Genomic DNA, 22,500 nt, shown 5'->3' on the forward strand with positions numbered 1-22,500 from the left:
CAGGCCAAGGACCCCTTAGTTGAGAGAGAGATGAAGCAGGGACCCCCACAACCTTTTCATAGATTCCATATAGTTTCATTGTTTGACAGCACAATCATCAGTGGATTTTGGATTCACGTTAAGGTGTGTTTTCAGATATTTAACCCATTCAGGCCGGGTACACATTTTAGTGTGTGGGAGGGGCATGTACAGTATGTAGCAACAAATTTGTTTTTGTTGGCTAATTTCTGATTTAGGCCTAACTATAGGTTAGGCCTAAATGTGTTAACCACTTGAACCGTCAATACTTAATAAACATAACCTTTCACTCTATACTTAGTCTGCTCTTTTCCCCTGCACCAAACCTCTTGCCGAAAATAGCCGATCTACAAGCTCACAACGCCTCGCAGCGCGAGGCGTTGTGAGCTTGTAGATCTGCTATTTTTGGCTAAAGTTCTCAGAATACTAGGGTTCAAGTGGTTATAATATAAAAAAAAGAAGAAAAAAACCTTTCTATCACTCTGAGGACCCCCTAGGGGTCCCAGACCCCCTGTTGAAGAACCTTGCTTGCACTAGGGGTTGGACTGGGATGAAACCTTGCCCACATTTTGAGTTATACGCAATAGACATGTCATAGATGAGTGACGTCACTAGCTGGCCACATTGAATCCCGAAAGGGGTAGATGAAGGGAAAAAAGAAGAGTAGACCAAGGGTCTGCAACAGGGGGTCTCACAACGGGGGGTCTCACAACGCACAGCGAGGCGTTGTGATCGGCTATTTTTCGGCAAAGAACTAAGGGACTAAGTACAGAGTGATAGGTCAAGTTTATTAAGTATCGACGGTTCAGAGGGTTAAATATCTGAAAACACAAATTGACATGAATCTAAAATACACTGATGATTGTGCTGTTAAACAGTGAAACTACAGTATATGGAATCTATGCAAAAAGGTTGTGGGGGTCCCTGCTTCTGCTTCATCTCTCTCTCTACTAAGGGGTCCTTGGCCTGAAAACGTTGAAGGCCCCTGGAGTAGACTGTCAGAAGAATGAGTAAATGGTAGAAAGAATTAATGAAGGAGGGAATTACCTGGTCTGGTGCAACAGACTGCAGTGTGGGCGGCGTGACACCAGAGGGTGCTGAAGGGTTGGTCTTGGCCGTGGAGGCGGGGCTGCTGGTGGCTCCTTGGCTGTTATTGGCCCTGACCACGTAGCTGTACTCCACGTTAGGCAACAACAGGAAGTCATGGTAGTGGGTTTCTGCGCCCACGTAGATGAGGGCTCCGTCCCTGCGGAGCTCGTACCCCGTGATGACACCGTTAGGCTTCTCTGGACGCGTCCAGCTGACCTCCACTGACTCTGGACCCGTGACCTTTAGATAAAAGGACAAAGGTCAGATCCTGTTTTTACTCAGTGGTAGGGCTGTCACAATTATTACATAATCGTCTAATCGCAATTATTTTAGGTAATCGCGATTATTTTGCATAATCGTCATAATCGTTTCCATGTTGAGAAATGTTAACTCATTCTCTGCCGGTCAACTGCCTGATCAACAATTTAACTTTTATCAACTTTTTTATAAAAAGTAATTTTTTAGATATTTTTTGCAGAAAAAACACGTGTTTCGCAGGAAACACCTGTTTATTAATAAAAAATAGTAGAAATAGCAGATCTACAAGCTCACAACGCGTCGCTATGCGACGCGTTGTGAGCTTGTAGATTGGCTATTTCCACTATCAAGGTTATTTTTTTTAAGTATAAAGTTGTAAAATATGCCTGTCATTTCTTTGTATATTTAGGTTATGTTTCATATCTGCCATGTGCAACTTCAAAGCCTACAAGCCAAACAAAAATGTAATTGTCAACGAAAAAACACAATTAAATCGTTAATCGCAATTATTTGAGCGACAATTAATCGTCATGTAAAATGTCATATCATGACAGCCCTACTCAGTGGTGGACAAAGGATATACTCAAGTAAATACTCCAGCATTCAAAAGTACAAATGACAAAGTACATTTTCAGAAAGCTGCACATTGATAACTTTGTAGATCTGCTATTTCCACTCTCTTTCCACTCTCTTTCCAATCTAAATAGTGGTTAATTCATAATATATATATATTTAACTTTTTGGCCCCAAGTTTCCCTTCCTATACAGTATGTACATTACCATGTAGTGGAGGCAAAAGTATGATATTTCTATTTGAAATGTAGCGGTGTTAAAGTCATCAGCTTGCCAAAAACTAAAACAAAAAACAAATACTCCCAAAAATTACTTTGGCACAATACTCAATTAAAAGAGTAGAATAAGTATATAAGAAACAGTGAGTCTGAGTTACAACATGCATGTCTCAGCAGTGTTGGGCAGTAACGAATTACTAATAATATATTACTGCAATATTATTACTTTTTCCAGTAACGAGTAATATAAGGTATTACTCTAAAAAAAATGGTAATATATAACGCTTTACTTCGCAAAATAAAAGCCTCGCTACTCCGTTACTAGCCATTTTACCGATTGCAGAAAAAGAACAGATCTACAAGACATCAACATACATCTACACTTCTACAGAGATGCGATGTAGCTTGTAGATCAGTCATTTGCGCAGTGCGCACAGTTATGACGTTGCTTATGTCATGAGACCAGTGCATGGACCAGTGCAGTGTCAGCGCTGCCTGTCACAGAGCGAGCATCAGCGTGCGACGCCGACGCGCTACATGGATGGGACATTTACAATCTACAAGCACTCCTCTCGGCCGCGGAGGGGTCCGCGGGGGTCCGCAGCGGAGGCGGAGCTCAGCGGGACCACCGTGGACTGAGTTGCTGCTGTTAGCCACTAATAGCCAGTTAGCGTAGCCTCCACTGTCTGAGCCCAATAGAGCATCGCAGCGGAAGTGGATGCCTGGGGTCACTTTCACTTTCACCATTCATTTTCGCCATAGACTTTTACAAAAACATTTATAACAATTATGTTAAGCCTCGAACCAAGCCATCCAGGATGGAGGTGAATCATGATCATACAACCTTTTTTTCTATGAAAAGAACATTTTAAAAATCGCTAAACAAAGGGTAGTTATTAAATGTAGTATATCAAATAATGTAATATTAAAATATGTTTTCACATAGGATCAAAGGTTGTGTGATCATGATTCACCTCCATCCTGGATGGCTTGGTTCGAGGCTTAACATAATTGTTATAAATGTTTTTGTAAAAGTCTATGGCGAAAATGAATGGTGAAAGTGAAAGTGACCCCAGGCATCCACTTCCGCTGCGATGCTCTATAAGCCTCATGTCTGTTATAAAATGTAAAACTACTCACGGAGTCACGGTTTTAGGGAGTTGAAAGCCTACTTTCCTTAGTGGGAACACCCAGAGCCCCTGCACCTCACGTCTAAAATAGCCTACACTTTTTAGGCAGAAAAGAAAATATGTAGCCTATTATTTAAGGATAATATAGGCAGGGGTCTTCAACAGAGCTGAGAGTTTTAAATGTAATAAAAAATAAGCAATGTTTTGTTGGGTTATATATTATATGTCTTAATTATTAATTGATAAAATCCATTAAAAAAGTTTCTAACTGTTCCCAGGTCAAATATTGATGTGTGATTAAAATGTGATTAATTGAGATTAATTAATTACAAAGCCTGCAATTTATAATTTCTTTAATCGCATCCCAGAGACTCTTATTGTTCCAATAAATTGGATTCAGTTCTAAACGGAGCTGGCTTAACAGATTTTGCAGGTAAAAAAAAAAAAAGTAATATAACTTAATATATTACATATTACTCTTGATTCCAAGTAATAAGTAATATAATATTATTACTTTTTCCAAGGAGTAATAAGTAATAAGTAACGATTACTCTCCTAAGTAATATTGCCCAACACTGTGTCTCAGTGCAGCCATGCCTCTGTCATTCATTGTCTTTGTCCAGAGAGGACAGCAGGATGTCTGTCCACCGGGAGAAAGATTGAACCACATTCTGCTTTATGCTAATAGAATGGCACCACTGCAGTGAATACCAATTCACAACTGTAATTACCCAACCCTGCATAGCGACAACAGAGACTTGGTACAGAGTGTGTGTGCGTGTGTGCGTGCGTGTGTGTGTGCATGGTTGGTTATTTATGTGTATGAGGCCAGTGGAAAAATTCATCAATTTTTTAAAGATACTATCCACAAGTTTCCAACGTCCCATCGTGCGTTGCGCAGAAGGTGTGCGACACTTCCGTCGTCGCAGCCGAGTGTGATCTACAAGCTCACTATCGTTGCAACTGTGACGCGACGTGAGCTTGTATGTCAGCTGTTCTCCGGATGGGTCCCACACATAACTCTGCAGTAAATTCCCGCGGAAACTGGTGGATAAGCACCACTACTTACTTAAAATAACATCCAGGTTTCACTGTTAAATAATATGTCTTGTATGGCATTCACGAATAGTGATTTTTAGTATTCAAATTATTCAACCTCAAAGTATTCAAATAGTCGAATATTCAACAGGACTGGCCAAACTGTCAAATATTAAGTAAGTAAGAGGCAAACATTGTGAAAATAGCCGATCTACATGCTCACAACGCCTCGCAACGCGAGGCGCTGTGAGCATGTAGATCTGCTATTTTCACAATATTTATCTGTGGAACCGAGTCACATTAAATGTAATACCTACAATTCCAAGTGCTTGTCAGGGTGGGGGTCCCCAGTTCAAATATGTTTATTTTGGGGGTCACAGCCTAAAAAGTTTTGAGAAGCCCTGGTATAGAGCATTAACACATTCATCCACCAGGGGCATTGACAACTCATTCTTATGACTTCCTATCTAGCCAAGCTTTATAAACGATATATTTTTTAAAGAGAAAACAATAAAAAAAATTAAATAAGCAAATATTCAACTTCGGTGAACAACATCAAATAGTGACTTTGATATTCGAATATTTGGTGAATGCCCTAATGTCTTGTAGTGAAAGCAATGAGGAAACACTGGTGATAATGAATTTGATTGATTGATTGAAGGCTTTATTAGAAGTTTGCATAGGAAAATGTACAGATTCATGACGGTACAGTTCACTGGTACAAGGTCTACTAAAAGGAGATCCATGAAAAGACTAAGCTTATTTCAACAGGAAACCATTTAAGTATCTCATATAACATTGAATGACAGACAAATAGAACACAGTACTATGCAGTAGATATAAAGAAAAGAAAAAGATAACAGTAAGTCTAAACAAACAGTAAGTATATACAAGGAAGGGGCAGGGGATATATAACATTGAATGACAGACAAATAGAACACAGTACTATGCAGTAGATATAAAGAAAAGAAAAAGATAACAGTAAGTCTAAACAAACAGTAAGTATATACAAGGAAGGGGCAGGGGAGGGTAGGGTTGGGCTAGGTTTTTACCAGTTGCGAACGGCTGCTGCCTGTAAGTGTTTTTTCAGGGCAATTTTAAAGGATGCTAGTGATCCACACTCCTTTATGGCCTTCGGTAAGGCATTCCACATTTTTGTGGTGTAGCAGAAGAACGAGTTTGACCCTTTCTTTGAGTTGACTCTGGGTTGAACGTGATCTGTGGCGCTGCCTCTGGTGTTTAATTATGGACATCCTTAACGTTTATAAAGTATTTTGACAGGTACTTGGGTATCATAGTGGTGTAGTGTATCTTGTACACCAGGCCTATTGCAAGTTGCTGTACTCTGTCATCTACTCTGAGCCACCCCACTTTTAACTGGTGAGTAGCGGTGAGGTGAGTCTGATAGGGAAGGTTAAGCAGGACCCTAATTAGTTTATTTTGGGCTGTTTGGAGTTTAGTTTTTAGGGCTTGTGGGGCGTCACGATACCATACGTGGACTCCGTAGTCAAAGAGGGGCTGGATTATTGCACCAGGCCAGCTATGGTCTTCAGTGTGTTGAAGTTGACCATTGGGGCGATCCTCTGTAGGAAACGAGTTTGTTGGTTGATTTTTTTTATTACTTTAGAAGTCATCTTTTCGCTGGAAAGATTAGCTTCAAGGATACATCCTAAGTAAGAGATTTCGTTTTTTCGTGTTATGACCTTGTCACCCACTTTGATTGTGAAGTCATCTACCTTTTTGAGGTTATGATTTGATCCAAAGAGGATGGACTCGGTTTTTCCCAGGTGAATTGATAATTTGTTGTCGTTGAGCCATGTGCAGATCTTACTCAGTTCAGAGTTAAGTGTCTTTTCAACCTGCAAGTGGTCCTTGCCCGAGACTAGGAGAGCCGAGTCATCCGCGAACAGGAACAGGTTGCAGTCGCAAGCAGATGCCATGTCGTTCACGTATATTAGGAACAACAGAGGTCCCAGTATGCTACCTTGAGGAACACCACAGCTTACTGGGAGGGGGGGGGACAGGGTACCGTTAATCTCCACCACCTGTTCCCTCCCCAGCAGGTAAGATTGCATCCAGCTCACTGCTGCGCTGTCAAGACCGATGGCTTTTAGTTTCTCAATCAGAATAGCATGATCCACGGTGTCAAATGCCTTCTGGAGGTCCATCATGACCATGCCGCTATATTTGCCCTGGTCCGCTTCGCGTTTGATTTGGTCAGTCAAATAGAGAAGGCATGTGTCAGTGGAATGGGATTTTCTGAATCCAGATTGGAACTCGTAAATCAGATTATTCTCATCGAGATATCTTGCAATCTGTTCGTAGACTATTTTCTCCATGACTTTGGATATGGAGCTAAGAATGGAAACAGGGCGGTAGTTTCCAGGGTCTAGTTTGCTACCTTTTTTGTGCAGGGGGGTTACTTTTGCTAGTTTGAAGTCCTGGGGGACATGACCCTGTTCGATGGAAAGGTTAATTATGTGGGTAATGATTGGAGCAATGGTGGCGGCTGAATCTCTGAGAAATCTAGCTGGGATTTTATCAAGGCCAGTGGCCTTGTGTTGAGGTAGGGCGCTCAATTTTTTAAACACCTCATCAGTTGTCACTGTGGAAAGTTTAAAGCTGTCTTTTCTGACGCCCAGTTTTTTGTAGAATTTTTTAACAAATTTTACACCATACCGCCCAGATGGGGCGACCAGTCTTTCGACCAGTGAACGGGCTGTGGTGGTAAAGGTTTTGTTAAGATGGGTAGCCACTTCACCTTTGTCAGAAATGAGAGCGGCGTCCGTTTTGATGTTTATGTTGTGGCATATGTTTTTTGATTTTAAGCCTAATTGGTTGTTAAGCAACTTCCATAGGTCTCGTGGTTTGTTTTTGTATTCATCGATTTTGTCGTCGATGTAGTTTTTTTTGGCGGATCTAACTAGGGCGGTTGTCTGGTTTCTAAGTCTCTTGCATTGAGCAGTAAGATGCTCAACGTGGATTTTGAGGTCAGGGTTGAATTTTTTACTGAGCTTTTTGCAGCACTTTCGTTTTTCATCGTATTTTTTGTCTCTGAGTTTAGCTGATTCTGCAATATCTGAGTTATACCATGGCTCTTGGCGGGCTTTAACCCTGGTGGTATTCAAGGGGGCCACGTCGTCTAGAGCATTGGTCAATTTGGTTTTAAACCCACACCATGCTTCTTCGACATCTGTACACTGCAGCTCTGGGGAAAAGTCTACACCCGCTAGTTTGAGATTAAAAGCCTCACTGTAGTAGTTCTTCAGGCTTCTAGCTACGACAGTTCTGTGGCCACTAGCCTTGGGTTTGTGTATTTATCGGGTAGAGTAGATCATATAATGATCACTAAGACCGCATACAATAGCCCCGCTAGCGGTGACTTTGGACTTGTCAGTGGTTACGACGAGATCTATGAGGGTTTGGGAGTGCTCTGTCACCCTGGTGGGTACTGTGACAAGCTGAGTGAGGCTGTATTGATTGCATAACCCATCAAAGGACTTGAACATGGGTGCTTCTTTACGCAAAACATCCACATTCCAGTCGCCCAAAATGTGATACTCAGTACCGTCCACCTTTGCTAAGTTCTCATCAAACAGCTCAAAGAAATCATTCTGATCAGGTGGTCTATAGACAGCGCATATTAGTATGTTTTTTGCATGTTCAAAGATTACCTCAATCCATACAGTTTCAAGAGAACTGTGGTGTAAGTCTGGACGGGGGATAAAATTGACATCATTATGTACATACATGCAAACTCCGCCTCCCCACCTGTTTCTATCATTCCTGATTACAGTGTAGTTGGCAATTTCAATGCTAGCATCTGTAAACGAGTCATCAAGTTTAGTTTCAGAGAAGGATAAAATCTTTGCCTTACCGTCATGAAACATTCCCTTAATTAACTCCAGTTTTTTGGGATTCAAGCTATTGATGTTTAAATGGACTAGATGAAGTCCTGGTTTTGCAAAAACAACAGAGTGCATGTTCTCTGTAGTGATCGAGCCAACGTCGGAGCTGGGGGGCTCTTTGTCTATGACCGAGACAGGAAAGTCTGTCGTGGGGGGGAGGTGGTCATCATAGTCCGGTTGTAGTTGAGACTGAAGTGGGGGAGCGGTGGGGGTGGGGGGGAGGTCAGGTTCCTTTGTTGACTGAGGGCTCATACAGGAGGAGATCCATGACTTTTCGTCGGCACGGGGGGTCGGTGTGGCGGCGCAGACTGCTTCAAAGCCAAGATATGCCGCCAGCCACGACTGATCACGATCCCTGGGGGGTGGGGGGGCCAGCGGGGGGGCATCCGGGTCGACGGTCATCTCCGGCGATCCAGCGGCCGCGATCTGGGCACCAGCATCCTCGGGGGGGGGGAGGGGGAGCCGGCAGGGGGACATCCAGGTCAACATCGGCGCTGTTGTTATCGGGCGGCGGCTCGAAAACCACGGCCGCGAGCTGGTCACGAGTAGCCTCGATGTCTGGGGAGGGAGCCGGCGGGGGGTCCTCCGGGAGGTCGTTTGCACCGTCTACCGAGGGGTTGGAGCTTTGCTGTAGAGAGCCGGGTGTGCAGCCGTTGTTCCTAGCATAGCACTCGTCACCAGCAGAACCCGTATCGATGTTTCCTACGCTGGGGTTCTTTGTCTCTGAAAGCAGTTGTAGTTCCCTCCTGAGACGGGCGGCAGCTTGCCGAGTGACCGCCGGACCCGGATTCACCTCTATATCACCAGAGCGTAGCAGGATAAAGTATATGATGGACCGTCTGTCCATTCTGCCAACCTGGGGTTTGTTCTTTGTCAGCAGCAGCGTCCCAAGGACAGTAAGTTCGCCGAGGCCGAGATGTTTTAGCTCCGACCCAACGTGGAGGAAAAAAAACACTGCGTGATTCCTCTCCATCCCGCACATAATTCTCCGTATATACAATTATGAGCGTTCCATGGCGAACTGAGACACGAGTTGGCAAACCATACAAGAAACAATAGAAAAAAAAGAAGTATCCCTCCTTTCCATTGTCCCTGGATTCTAGCTTGCCGGGACGGAGCGAACGAAAAAATGCGACCGTTCACGTCGACTGCTGCTGCTGCTGAAACAGGATGAATGAATAACCAAATAATATGTAAGAGCTTGGTCACTCTCCTTGTGGGAGAGAACTAAAGGACCACTGCCCTGTGTCAAGATCAACAATCAAGTGTGTCTCATGTACGTCTCCAATGATATCATTCAACGTCGGCCTTCCAAAACACTTGATCCAGGAACTGGAATGTCTGCAGAGAAGGTGCTGCGCGGCATCATTGGGATACCAACTAATTCCTTCCCTACTCTGGAGGCGAGGAGAGAATTCAACCGACTACTGAGAGAAGGGACCAGTCCGATGATTCAGAGCCTGTCTGCAAACACAAGTCGCTACAACCTAAGGAATGGAAGGACTCTCACACAACCTGTGAGTCACACACAAAGGCACCAGATGTCGTTCCTCCCAAGAGCATACAAGCTTTACCAGAACTAATAGAAACTTTTTTTAGTGTGGTATTTTGATATTTGATGATTTTTTCTTTTTTTAATAGAGCGGTCCTCTAGTCTTATTGAACTGAATTGTAAGAAAAATCTAAATTCATACTGTTATGCTATGATGTTTTCTAATACAACTTGAACTTGAACTTAATACTCAAGTATATCCAATTCCATCTGGATCTTGTTTACTATAAAATAAGTTAAAATCTAGTTTGATCCAGGTTCAATCAAAGTATTTTAGCCATATTCTTATTTGAGGTCCTCAAAATGTGACCCCCACCTCTCCTGTGAGAAACACAGACTTAGTGTATTGTGCAACTCTAGACATACTGAGGTAAAAGGCTTTATGTGGGGCGGCAGTGGCTCAGGGGTAGAGTGGCCGCTTGGCAACCGGAAGGTTCCCAGTTCGATCCCGGGCTCCCCCAGAGTTACTGTCCAAGTGTCCTTGAGCAAGACTCTGAACCCCTAATGTCCCTTGCATACCATGCATCGGTTGGTCTGCCACCGGTGTATGAATGTGTATGTGAATGGGTGAATGTAATGCACATTCTCTGTAAACAACTTGGATAAATTGCACCATTTACCATTTATTATGTGAAAGTGAATTTAACCCATTTAGAACGGGTACACATTATTGTGTATCAATATTTTATGCTTTAACTATTGAAAAATAGCAGATATACAAGCTCACAGCGCGGCACCGAGTGCCGCGCTGCAAGCTTGTAGATCTACTATTTTTGAAAAATCGTGAAAATTTTAATTTTGACCCGATTCTATAAGTGTCTTTTGAATCCTTCTAAGATTTTTTGAAAAACCTATGTTTCTATGTCAGCAATCTGGCTAGCAATCGTCAAAGAAAAGGTCCTTTTCACTTAACTGGAGCTCAGTTGGTCTGTTCTTGAGAGACTACTATGTCAGTGGTTCTCAAACCTTTTCATGTGAAGGAAGGACCCCCAAAATGATATTTATTTTGCCACGGACCCCAATCTCAAAATATTTAGTTCCAGGGACCACGCAGAAGCAAAATTTGAGTTACAAACGTTCGCTTTGAAAATACATATATTCAAAGATTTGCACACATTTTCACGACTTTTTCAAAAAGGGTGCCGCGCTGTGAGCTTGTATATCTGCTATTTTTCACTGGTTAAAGCATTCGATTAAACCAATGGTACCTTGAGAGCTGGGGCCAGTAGACCAGCAGGAGGGGCCTCGCCAGTCACTGTGGAGGCTGTGGCGCTAGGGGTACACCCCCCACTGTTACAAGCCAATAGGACGAGTTGATACTGCGTGTGAGGTTGGAGCTCTAAGAGCGTCGCAGATAGATCCCCGCCACGGTACACCTCCTCCTCGTTGAGCCGGAGCACATACTCCGTGACCTCCCCGTTCTCTGTCAGTGGTATGCTCCAGGAAGCCTTTATGCTGTGCGCAGCGATGTTCAGAGAGGGAAGTTCCACGGTGACAGGGGGGGCCTCTAAGGTTGTGATGTTTGCGTAAGGGCTGGTGACGCATCCCTCGGACGTACAGGCGATGACTGCATAGCTGCAAAACAGAACACAAAGCAACGTTGTTTAATAGTAGAAGACACAGGTCCCTGTTTTGCACGTCTTAACTTAAAGTCTTATGTCAGGGGTCTTCAACGTTTTCAGGCCAAGGACCCCTTAGCTGACAGGGAAATGAATCAGGGACCCCCACTACATACTGTATAAAATTGTACCCAGATGTTTTTTCAGACATTTAACCACTTAAATCGTCGATACATTTTACCTTTCCCTCCAAACCTATTCGCCAAAAATAGCCGATCTACAAGCTCTCAACGCCTCGCAACAGCTTGTAGATCTGCTATTTTTGGCTAAAGTTCTCCTCAGAATAGGGATGCAAGGGTTGAAGTTGTTCATTTTAAATAATTATTCTATTATACAAAGAGTTGGGGGACCCCCTGTAGTAACTCTGAGGACCCCATAATGATGGTGTTGCTGCCTGGAGTACAGTTTGTGAACGAGGCACAAACTGTACACTGGGATTGGTCAACGTTCGTGGAGAGATACCGTACGTACTTTTGTGGGGATACATACATTACATACAGACACACCCCAGACCGATGAAATCGAGGGAGCCTGGCTGAAAACACCATCTATGGTTATGACTGTCCACCTGACATTTTTAAAAACCATTAATTCAAACTTTTTACGAGGCAATTCATCACCCCCTCCCGGCCATTCATTATGCATTCTGTGTAATAATCCATTCGAGGCCTCAGAAGAACACCTGTACTCGGTGAAAGGCAGGAGGTCTTCGTCGGTGTAGCTGAGGACAGACGGGTCAAAGCTGAAGGAGAAGCTGACGTTGTCCCTCTGGACCCTGTAGGACAGCAGCACGCCGTTGGTCTCCAGGGGCGGCGTCCACGAGACCAGCAGCTCACCGGGGCGTCCCTGGAGGTGGGGCATTCACGAATAGTGACTTTTAGTATTCGAATTATTCGACCTCAAAGTATTCGAATAGTCGAATATTCGACAGGACTGGCCAAACTGTCAAATATTAAGTAAGCAAGAGGCGAACGTTGTGAAAATAGCCGATCTACATGCTCACAACGCCTCGCAAAGATCTGCTATTTTCACAATATTTATCTGCGGAACCGAGTCACATTAAACGTAATACCTACAATTCCAAGTGCTTGTCAGGGTGGTGGTCCCCAGTTCAAATATGTTTATTTTGGGGGTCACGGCCCCTGGTATAGAGCATTAACAAATTCATCCACCAGGGGCATTGACAACTCATTCTTATGACTTCCTATCTAGCCAAGCGTTATAAACTGTACATTTTTTAAAGAGAAAACAATAAAAAATAAAACAATAAGCGAATATTCGACTTCGGTGAACAACGTCGAATAGTGACTTTGATATTCGAATATTGGAATATTTGGTGAATGCCCTACCTGGAGGTGGGCGAGCGCAGGGGCAGCGAGGCCGCGAGGGGGACCCTGCTTAGTGGTCACGGTGACCCAGGGACTGAGGGCGTGGCCGGCAGGGTTGACGACACGGACGCTGAACTGGTACTGCGTCCACGGTCTCAGGCCCGTCACGGTGTAGGAGAACCTGTCTGCGTCCTCGGGAGAGGTCTCTCTGAACAGAACCTGGTGGACACAACCAAACACCACAATGTCCTTAGCACCCTGTAGACAATATGCCTTCCGGTTGGTTCCAAGATTTCTAGCAGAAGTGCTGCGTTTAACGGAAGTTACGTTAGGGGAAAACCGGGGAAGCTCACTTCCGGGGAAGCCCACCCGGCGGAAGTTGAGCGCTTTCTGCCTTATATTGTCACCAGGCTTTTCTCTTCGTAGATGAGTAAAGCCTGGCTACGCGAGGCTATGTCCTTAGTGGAACACAGACTAAGCTAAATATTCTGCAACACGGTGACTCTAACTAATTAACCCCCTTTTTTTCAAGTTCTAAATGACTCAATCAATCAGTCAAGGTGACCTTTCAGGAAAATCGCTTGGAGAAAGAAATAATAACAAAAATATAATAGGCTACATAATAATTTGGGGTAATGGTGGAAGGGAGTGGAAACAGTTTTACAACTGCTCAGAAATTGTTTCAGTGAGGTTTATTACATTACTGATGATAATTTATATGTAGAAAACTGATTTTTGTCTATGTTTTAGTATAGCAAGGTAGGTGGCCCATAGTTCATCTCCTGTTTCCTTGGCGTGAGCAAGGCAGCTTAATGTACAAGTACCCCCCCTGGACATGATGCTAGTACGTCACAGGGACTTACCCCCCATCCAACCCTCGATGCTGAGTGCCAAGCAGGGAGGTATTGAGCACCATTTTTATAGTCTTTGATATGACTCGGCCAGCAGGGAACGAACCCCGTCCTCCCAGCCCTCAGGGCGAACACTCTAACTAACAGTATAAGGCCATGCTGAGCTTCTCTGTTATACTGTTATCATTTACTTTTACTTTTAGTCTATATGTTTTAGAAGTTATATGTTTTCAAATAATTGTAGTGGAGTAAAAAGTACAATATTTGCCTTTGAGAGTGGAGTAGAAGTAAAAGTACTGAAAATTGGAAATACTCCAGTAAAGTAAAAAATACCTCAAAATTGTGCTTAACTCTTATACTGCTTTGGACGTTCCTGTTCGCCCCAATTCTCAAGAGACCTCCGCGCCAATACGGCGCTCGTTCGCGTTCGTTCGTTCTTTCGTTTACCTTGTTGAAGCTGACGAGGGGTCGCGCCGCCGTGTACTGTAAACACATTTTCCGCGGTGATGGTGTAAAAAATCCATTATGCGTTAACATCAACGGAGACCAATTCACTTCCTTGTTGATTTCCTCTGGCTGTAAGGCTCTGTGGCCAGTGACTGGTCTGAATGTACGGCAACACATAACAGGCAAATTCACATTCATTCTCGCATGACGCCGCCCTCTGCTGCCTGGCAGACCAAAGTGCACTATTGCACAATCAAAAAAAAATAAAAAAAAAAAAAAAAATAAATGTCTGTCTATCTACTATAACGTTGCAAAGGTAAGCCGCTTTTTGATGGCACCAGACCCAATAAATAAATAAATAATCTGGCAGTAGGAGAGTTAAGTACAGTACTTGAGTAAATGACCTTAGTTTACTTTACACCACCGGTCTTATAGTTAAAGTTTACTTATAGTTTTGTTTTACCGACCTTCCCTCTGTCCAGGTCGTTTTCATTACTCCGCCCCCTCCCCACTTCATCCAGACTCCGTCCCAGCAACAAATACTCTCCTATTGGCCCATTGGGCTGGGAAGGCGGGCCCCAGGTCAGTGACACCCGGTCTGGGCCAATGGAGAGTGGCGTGGGAGGGGGCTGTGCGGCGGGGGGTGCGGCGGCTGTGGTAGCGAGCTGGGGAGGGGTGCGCGTGCACCCGGCTGAGGTGCAGGCTTCCAGGAGGAGAGAGTAGACGCTCCACGGCTCCAGACGACGGAACAGGAACTGGCGAGACAGACCGCTGAACTCCAGGTTCCCCTCACTGTACACGTTATATTTCTGGAAGGAACAGAAAAGGACAGGTTAAACTGAAGGAAAAGTTAAACAGAAATGAAAGCGAAGATAAGTGACCTATAGGGTCAGTTCAAATGAAGGTGTGCATGTAGCAATCCAGCAATTCCCAAAGTGTTTAGCTCGACAACCAAAATAGAAATTTGATATCTCCCCGGGACTCAAACGAATGAAAATATTGACGAGCTTGTAGATCGGCTATTTTCACTAATTAAAAGTTGTAATAATCTTTGGAAATTCCTAGATTGACTAAATGTATTTGAAATTATTTAAAAAAAATGTTTGAATTTGTTTTACATTTATGACAAATTGTGACATTTGTATTTGGAAATTTTTGAAAAACTTAAATAATAATTACAAACAAATTATACATTATTTCTAATTATGTGTGCGTACGTGCATGCACAGATCTCTTTGTGCTCGTACATGTGAGGTTATGTTATGTCTATGTTTTCACTATGTGGTACAGTCTCTGCGTCTACGGTCTATGTACCGTGATGAGTCCATTAGCAGTGTGTGGCTGGTCTCAGGTCAGTACTATGTGGTACATGTATTGTGTGTGTCATGTACCGTGATGAGTCCATTAGGAGCGTGTGGCTGGTCCCAGGTCAGTAGCAGGGCCCTGCCCTGTTCTCTCTGCTCCACTGTGAAGTTAGTCAGGCCTGCTGGGGACGACTCCAAGGTCCTAGTGCCCACCCATGCACTGGATACACTGCCTGGGGTCCGGAATAATACATCAATAATCAATAGGCCATGCTGGTGTTTCTCTCCCCTGTTTTATACAGTTGTACATGCTGTCTATTGGTTCTTTTGCACTTTATGTTCTGTATTTATAGAATTTTGTGTTGACAATCGTAACCTTTCATCTGTAAACACAATTTCTAACTGTTCTGCTAAATATCCTACAGTTTAATCTGAATAATGCTCTCATGTTGCAAGCAGACAAGCCAAAACAGATGATTAACTTAATGTGCAACATTGTTTTCTCACTCGACAGTAAACACACCAGCATAAAGTTTAAGTTATAGAGGGTGTCTGCACATTTCTGAAGTGACAATTTGAGGGCTTTTTAATACCTCTAAAATGACAAATTAAATATTGGTCAAATTGTCTAATATTAGAGGCAGAAATTGTGAAAATAGCTGATCTATGTGAGCATGTAGCTATTTTCACAAAAATCGTGATATACAAAATGTAATGCCCCAACTCTTAGTGCTCGTCAGGGTGGGGGGGTCCCCAGTTAAAATATGATTATTTTGAGGGTCGCTGCCTGAGAAGGTTGAGATGTTGTGTTGTTATCAGCAGCCTACCTGCTGTGTTCACAGCTTCCACACGCAGGCTGTACTCACTGTAGGGCTGCAGACCAGAGATATTGGCCTCTAGGACTGATCCCTGAGAGACACACAGACAACATGGTTATTATAGTTGTGCATTTTTCATTACTTTTTATTTGTATTTACTTTAGACTTTCTGTTTAGTTATAATTCGTTTTTAAACTAATGTTAGTTTAGTATTTTTTTGCGTGTTAAAGTGTTAAACCAGTGTAAAAGAACCATACAGATAATTAAAACATGTATAGGCTATGCAATATGCAAACACACGCATGCGCACGCGCACGCGCACGCACACGCACACGCACACACACACACACACACACACACACACACACACACACACACACAGTCTGCCAGTACTGTAGCTCAAGGCAATGGAAGCCAGCCCAGTGCCCAAGCAGACACAAGAGGGGTGTGTGTGTGTGTGTGTGTGTGTGTGTGTGTGTGTGTGTGTGTGTGTGTGTGTGTGTGTGTGTGTGTGTGTGTGTGTGTGTGTGTGTGTGTGTGTGTGTGTGTGAGTGATAGGAACACTTTTACTAATTGATAACAGACACAGTTGTTTCAAAAGGCCCTGGTGTGTGATGACATGATCACCAGAGAGCTGCTTCAACATGAGCTGTTGTCTGTGTGTGTGCGTCTGTGTGTGTGTGCACGCGTGTGCGTGTGTGTGTTTCAAGTAATACAACACTGTGCATGACCAAGTGCTGGCCTTTTTGAATGCTCTGTGCAAGTGCATGCGCCTTTTCACTGAAACGACATGAGCACATGTAAAGAGATTAATTTGAAGGGAGGTGGGGGGACAAGCCGATTCAAAGTAAAGTGAAAAAGCATGACGAATCAGATGGTCTCGGCAACGAGGATGAAACATCCAACGTCACAAACACAATGCATCATCTCACTGTTGTCATGACGGCAGACAACATGCTTTCACACACACAGCAAAATGGGATTAATTATCCCAAGACACCAAAACACCAACTAAAACCTAAACACAGAGAGAGAGGAGAGCACAAGAGATGGAGAGAGAGAGAGGGGGAGGAGAGGATAGAAAGAGGGGGAGAGTGAGTGAGAGAGAGAGGGGGAGGGGGGGACTGATTATGAAAGATGGACAAAGAAAGAGAACGCTGTGAATAAAATGAAAGAGGGATAGAGAGTGTGAGGGGAGAGAGCGAGTGGCATAGCCTGATGTGTGTGAGAGAGAGAGAGAGAGAGAGAGAGAGAGAGAGAGAGAGAGAGAGAGAGAGAGAGAGAGAGAGAGAGAGAGAAGAGAATGTACACTGTAAAATCCTGAGTGCACTTGGTTATTTGTTCCAATTGTAAACTAAAGTTAAATTAACACAGGATATTACGGTGTTGATGGAACCAAATATGGCTCCATTTGGTGGGGACTGCCCATAAGTCCGAAGGTTCATTAGTCTGAAGGTACATTAGTCAGAATTTAGTTAGGGTTACTGAGGTTAGGGTTACTGAGGTTAGGGTTAGGGTTAGGGTTAGAGTTAGGCATAGTATTCTTAACAAATTCGGACTAATGAACCTTCGGACAAATGAACCTTCGGACCAATGCCATGGCACCCCATTTGGTTCCATTTGTACTCTCTGAGAGTACGAGCACTCAGCGTAGAGGTAGAAACGGGGGAGTAGAGGAAAAAGAGAGAGACAGAGAGAGAGGAGAGAGAGAGAGAGATGAAGTGAGAGAGAAAGAGAGATCTCTCTCCATTAAAAGCCAGTGAAATATGTGAGGCATGTGGCCCATAAAGATGTTAACATATGCACATTGTCAATAGCAGCATCTGGCCGCACGCGTTTATAGGAGCACTGAGACTTTAACTACACACCTCTAGATGGCAATACAGCCAAACACTTTAGCACTGAAACACACCGCAATAACAGCTCCCTCGCTGCTCTCACACACACACACACACACACACACACACACACACACACACACACACACACACACACACACACACACACACACACACACACACACACACACACACACACACACACACACACACACACACACAATCAAACACCACCACTAACAGACGAACATTGCATTAACAGTCCCCTCACTACCTGTCTCTGTCACAGACACACACACGCACACACGCACGCACGCACACGCACACACACACACACACACACACACACACACACACACACACACACACACACACACACACACACACACACACTCACCAGAGTCTCGTTAAATGATGATAAGGGAATCCATTTAGCAATAGATTTCTAAGTAAAGTTTTACGAGGAGGATACAAGAACATCTTGCAGATGAGGTCTGTCTGTATTTCCATCAGATAAGTCTTGTTTTACAACCATGCCTCTTTTTTCATACGCGTTTTTTGGGGGAGTTAAATTGGAAACTAAAAATGTCACTTTAACTGCTGGCCAAATTCACTTTGTTAAGTTCATCTTGAAGAGCAGAAAGGTGAACTTGATTCAGATGGCTTTTTATTTGATTGTCAGCAGGGCAACACTGGTCATTAATATCAGCCTCCAAACGGAGGGCTTTATAAACCTCTCAACCTCATAATAACAACCAAAAACAAAACAACTTCAATATAAATGCCCACAACACGGTCAACACCTAGACCAGGGGTGGGCAACTTTGATGATGGAGGGGGCCACTATATTATTCTCACACTCACTCCAGAGGGCCACAATGCATATAGAGGCAAAAAATAGCAGATCTGCTATTTTTGAATTGGAATCTGGAATTATTTTTAGCTTTAAAAAAAAAAAAAAAAATAGGAATCTTGAAAAGTAAACATTTTATTTAATTTCAAATGCATTTATATGTTCTTTTGTTAACTTTATGAACTTAAATACAAATACATTGGACATAAAAAAATCACACCCGTGTGAACTGAGCGGTGGTTTACCCACCTCATAGATCATGTGTACCGATTTTTGTGACATTTGAAGAAAATATGTAGGAAAAGGAGCAAAAAGTGTGTTTTGGAGAAAATTCAAGATGGCGGAAAATCTATCCTGGCGCAAATGGGCGTGGCCTATATGGGGAGATGCGTCTTGACCCAAGGAATCCAGGGAAAAAATAATTTGAATTCTCCGATCTACGGTTCAAGAGTTACGGGGCAAAACGTAAAGTGGGCCGTTATAGCGCCACCATGAGGCCGAGTGATGTAATTATTTTTCGATTCATTCTTAAAATCATTATGAATCTCCTCTCCGAGGTTTGAAACTGTAGCTCCTATGGTTTACGAGAGAAAAATACTTGAAAGTGATTTCTTGCAGTGTCCCATTATAAGTCAATGGGGACAATTAAGCGTAGTTTTTTGCCGATTACGTCGGCATGGTAAGGCGGATCGGAACGAAAGGTAATAGCACACCATTCCCGGCCGAGCCGCACATTTTGATGTATATATTGCGCGAGTGGCGTAAATGGTGCGGCACTAGTTACGCGCCGAAGTTTAGGCTACATACACGGACGGAGACAGACAGACCCACACACACGGCCACGTATAGGAGCGTTGTGACCACCGCTCAAAAAAAGACTATACTAGTCATTAAGCTACTACTGAAGTAATTAAAGCGGGTCAGGTTTGCATGTTTGGAATTGTAACAGCTGAAATCAATAATATATCAGTATTCCGATATTAACCTGCAGGCCGCATTAAGTGAAGGTGGGGGCCGCATGTGGCCCCTGGGCCACCAGTTGCCCACATATGACCTAGACCAGGGGTTTTCAAAGTGGGTGACAGGGCACCCTGGGGTGCCGTGACGGCAGTACAGAGGTGCCGCGAGATAATTTGATAATATTTGGAATTTATTTGAACACTTGAAAAAATATTTAGTATCATTTTAAACTTGAAGTACAAAGTTATTTTCAGTCGGTTCTAACTAAAATGGCTATTATCTCAACGTTTTCCTCGCAACATAATCACTAAAATATCGTCACTGTCGGGCAGAAACCTCGTATCTCCAAGTTTCAAATGTGTACGTCTTTTGGTAAAGCAAAGCCCTGCTTCATCATACAACACTGCATGTCGCACAAAACTAGTGAAAACAGCTACAAGCTGTAGATCTGCTGTTTTCACTAGTTTAGTACATTTTATAGATGATAAATAAAAAATTAACAGTTTTGGACATACAAGGTTTCCACCCGACAATGACGATATGCTATAAATATAAGGTGCTGGGAGTGAAAATTATAATGTAGGGGTGCCTCGGATTAAAACAATATTCATGGGGTGCCCTGAGACAAAAAAGTTTGGGAACCCCTGGCCTAGACAATAATCATATACTGTCAGCAAATGGTGTGTGAATAGAGGTGAGTCCATTACATTATGGATTACAAATGGAACAATGGAACCTTATGGGTCCATTTGAAGCACTATCCAGGTTAAATAAATGACCGCTGAGGATTTTAAAGTGCATGGTTGCTTTAGCAGAGCTGTGATGCCGGCCAATGCTGTATAACTGAATAACACCTATTTTATACAATTATTATCACAGTCCATCTATGCAGACATTATGAATAGCTACAACACAGGATATCAAAGGACATCAGATGTAACTGCATACTGCATTTTGAATGTGTGCGCACGTGTGTGTGTGTGTGTGTGTGTGTGTGTGTGTGTGTGTGTGTGTGTGTGTGTGTGTGTGTGTGTGTGTGTGTGTGTGTGTGTGTGTGTGTGTGTGTGTGTGTGTGTGTGTGCGTGCGCGCGTGTGTCCATCCAGCATAGCCCCAGGACCATGTATTCAACACAATGATCAAAGTCAACAGTTAATAACGCCAAAAGCCAAAGACAGAGGGGGAGGAGAAGACAGAAAGAGGGGGGGGGGGGGAGAGAGAGAGAGAGAGAGAGAGAGAGAGAGAGAGAGAGAGAGAGAGAGAGAGAGAGAGAGAGAGAGAGAGAGAGAGAGACATACAGTCAGTCAGTCAGACAGACAGACAGACAGACAGACAGACAGACAGAGAGGGATTGGGGGTGAGGGAGAGAGGGAGAGGAACAGGAAGATGCATGTGGGGGTGAGAGAAAGGTAGAGAGAAAGGGAGAGAGGGGTGGGGGGGTGAGAGAGAGAGGTAGAGACAGAGAAAAGCAATCAGAGAGAAAGAGGAGGAGAAGGGACAGGCAGAGGCCTTGCTAATTTATACATTAAAGAGTCCTCAGATCTCACAAGACTCCACACAACTTAACATCGCAATCTATTCAATCTTTTATTTTCTCATTCCAACCATCCTGTCTTTGTTTCTCTTTGGTGTGTGTGAGTCTTGAGGTGTGTGTGTGTGTGTGTGTGTGTGTGTGTGTGTGTGTGTGTGTGTGCGCGCGGCGCGCGCATGTTCGCAGGTGCATACAAGTGTGCATTAGCGTATATGTGCATGGATCCCCAGGTTAGTCTGGGTCCCTGATGGTGTGCGTGTGCGCGCGCGTGTGTGTGTGTGTGTGTGTGTGTGTGCGTGCGTGCGTGCGTGCGTGCGTGCGTGCGTGCGTGCGTGCGTGTGCGTGCATGTGCACATGTGAGGGACAGTGTGTGATACTAATTAAGAATAACCATGTGTATTTGTCACAAGAATTATGCTGATGATGTCAGAGTGGCCTGGTATCCTGCCCTGCAGACACACACATGCGAGTATTAGCATATGGGCTGCGTGCGCACGCACGCACTCATGCACGCACGCACTCATGCACGCACACACACACACACAGTAATAATAAAGTGCAAGTAAAGGTAGTTCCTCAGGGAGGATTGTGTCTTCCACTTCCTTTATGAATGTTTCCTGTGTCATGACATGGTCACATTCTGTTTGATTCTATTAAGCACAAGTCTATTAACTATTGATGTGTTTGCATGCATGGGCCCTTTGGAGGGAGAGAGAGAGAGAGAGAGAGAGAGAGAGAGAGAGAGAGAGAGAGAGAGAGAGAGAGAGAGAGAGCATTCTATTCCAGCGGCTCTCAACCTTTTCTGGATCAGGGTCCATTTGAAGTGGTCAGATGGGTGGGCTGTGAGCATTTTTTAAATATTAACGTTATTTTATCATTAAAATGGGAGTGTTTTGACAATTATTTGGGGGCCACAGGCTGAAGACCACTGCTCTTTTCTATTCTATTCTACATTGGTCGTTGTATTGTTGCGACCGTAGACTATGAAACCCGGAGGATCCTGTCTGTCTGTGAGTCAGTGCTGGGAATGCCCATATATGGAAATATTGTGTCTGTATTACCAGTGCGGTTGACGCGACACGAATCACACTAGTCTTGCAAATTAGTTCCGTCCACGTCCCTTTTATGCCCATATATGGAGAGTTGGAGACCCCTGTCCCGATGTCATC

At 43.8% G+C, this 22,500-nt stretch overlaps 1 protein-coding gene across 1 annotated transcript in view; it reads right to left on the reverse strand.

Annotated features, from left to right (window-relative positions):
* ush2a (Usher syndrome 2A (autosomal recessive, mild)) overlaps positions 1-22,500 on the reverse strand; it is a gene marked incomplete at both ends in the record, with an annotated part of 371,709 nt that overhangs the window by 23,452 nt on the left and 325,757 nt on the right. The window contains 7 exon segments of the mRNA XM_080730052.1: positions 1,066-1,347; positions 10,993-11,359; positions 12,086-12,249; positions 12,753-12,950; positions 14,497-14,838; positions 15,421-15,566; positions 16,161-16,242. Of these exon segments, the coding sequence (XP_080586178.1) occupies positions 1,066-1,347; positions 10,993-11,359; positions 12,086-12,249; positions 12,753-12,950; positions 14,497-14,838; positions 15,421-15,566; positions 16,161-16,242 (1,581 nt within the window).

The sequence above is a fragment of the Nannobrachium achirus genome (assembly GCF_963921795.1).
Source record: "Nannobrachium achirus genome assembly, chromosome: 7".
In the NCBI taxonomy this organism is placed as follows: domain Eukaryota; kingdom Metazoa; phylum Chordata; class Actinopteri; order Myctophiformes; family Myctophidae; genus Nannobrachium; species Nannobrachium achirus.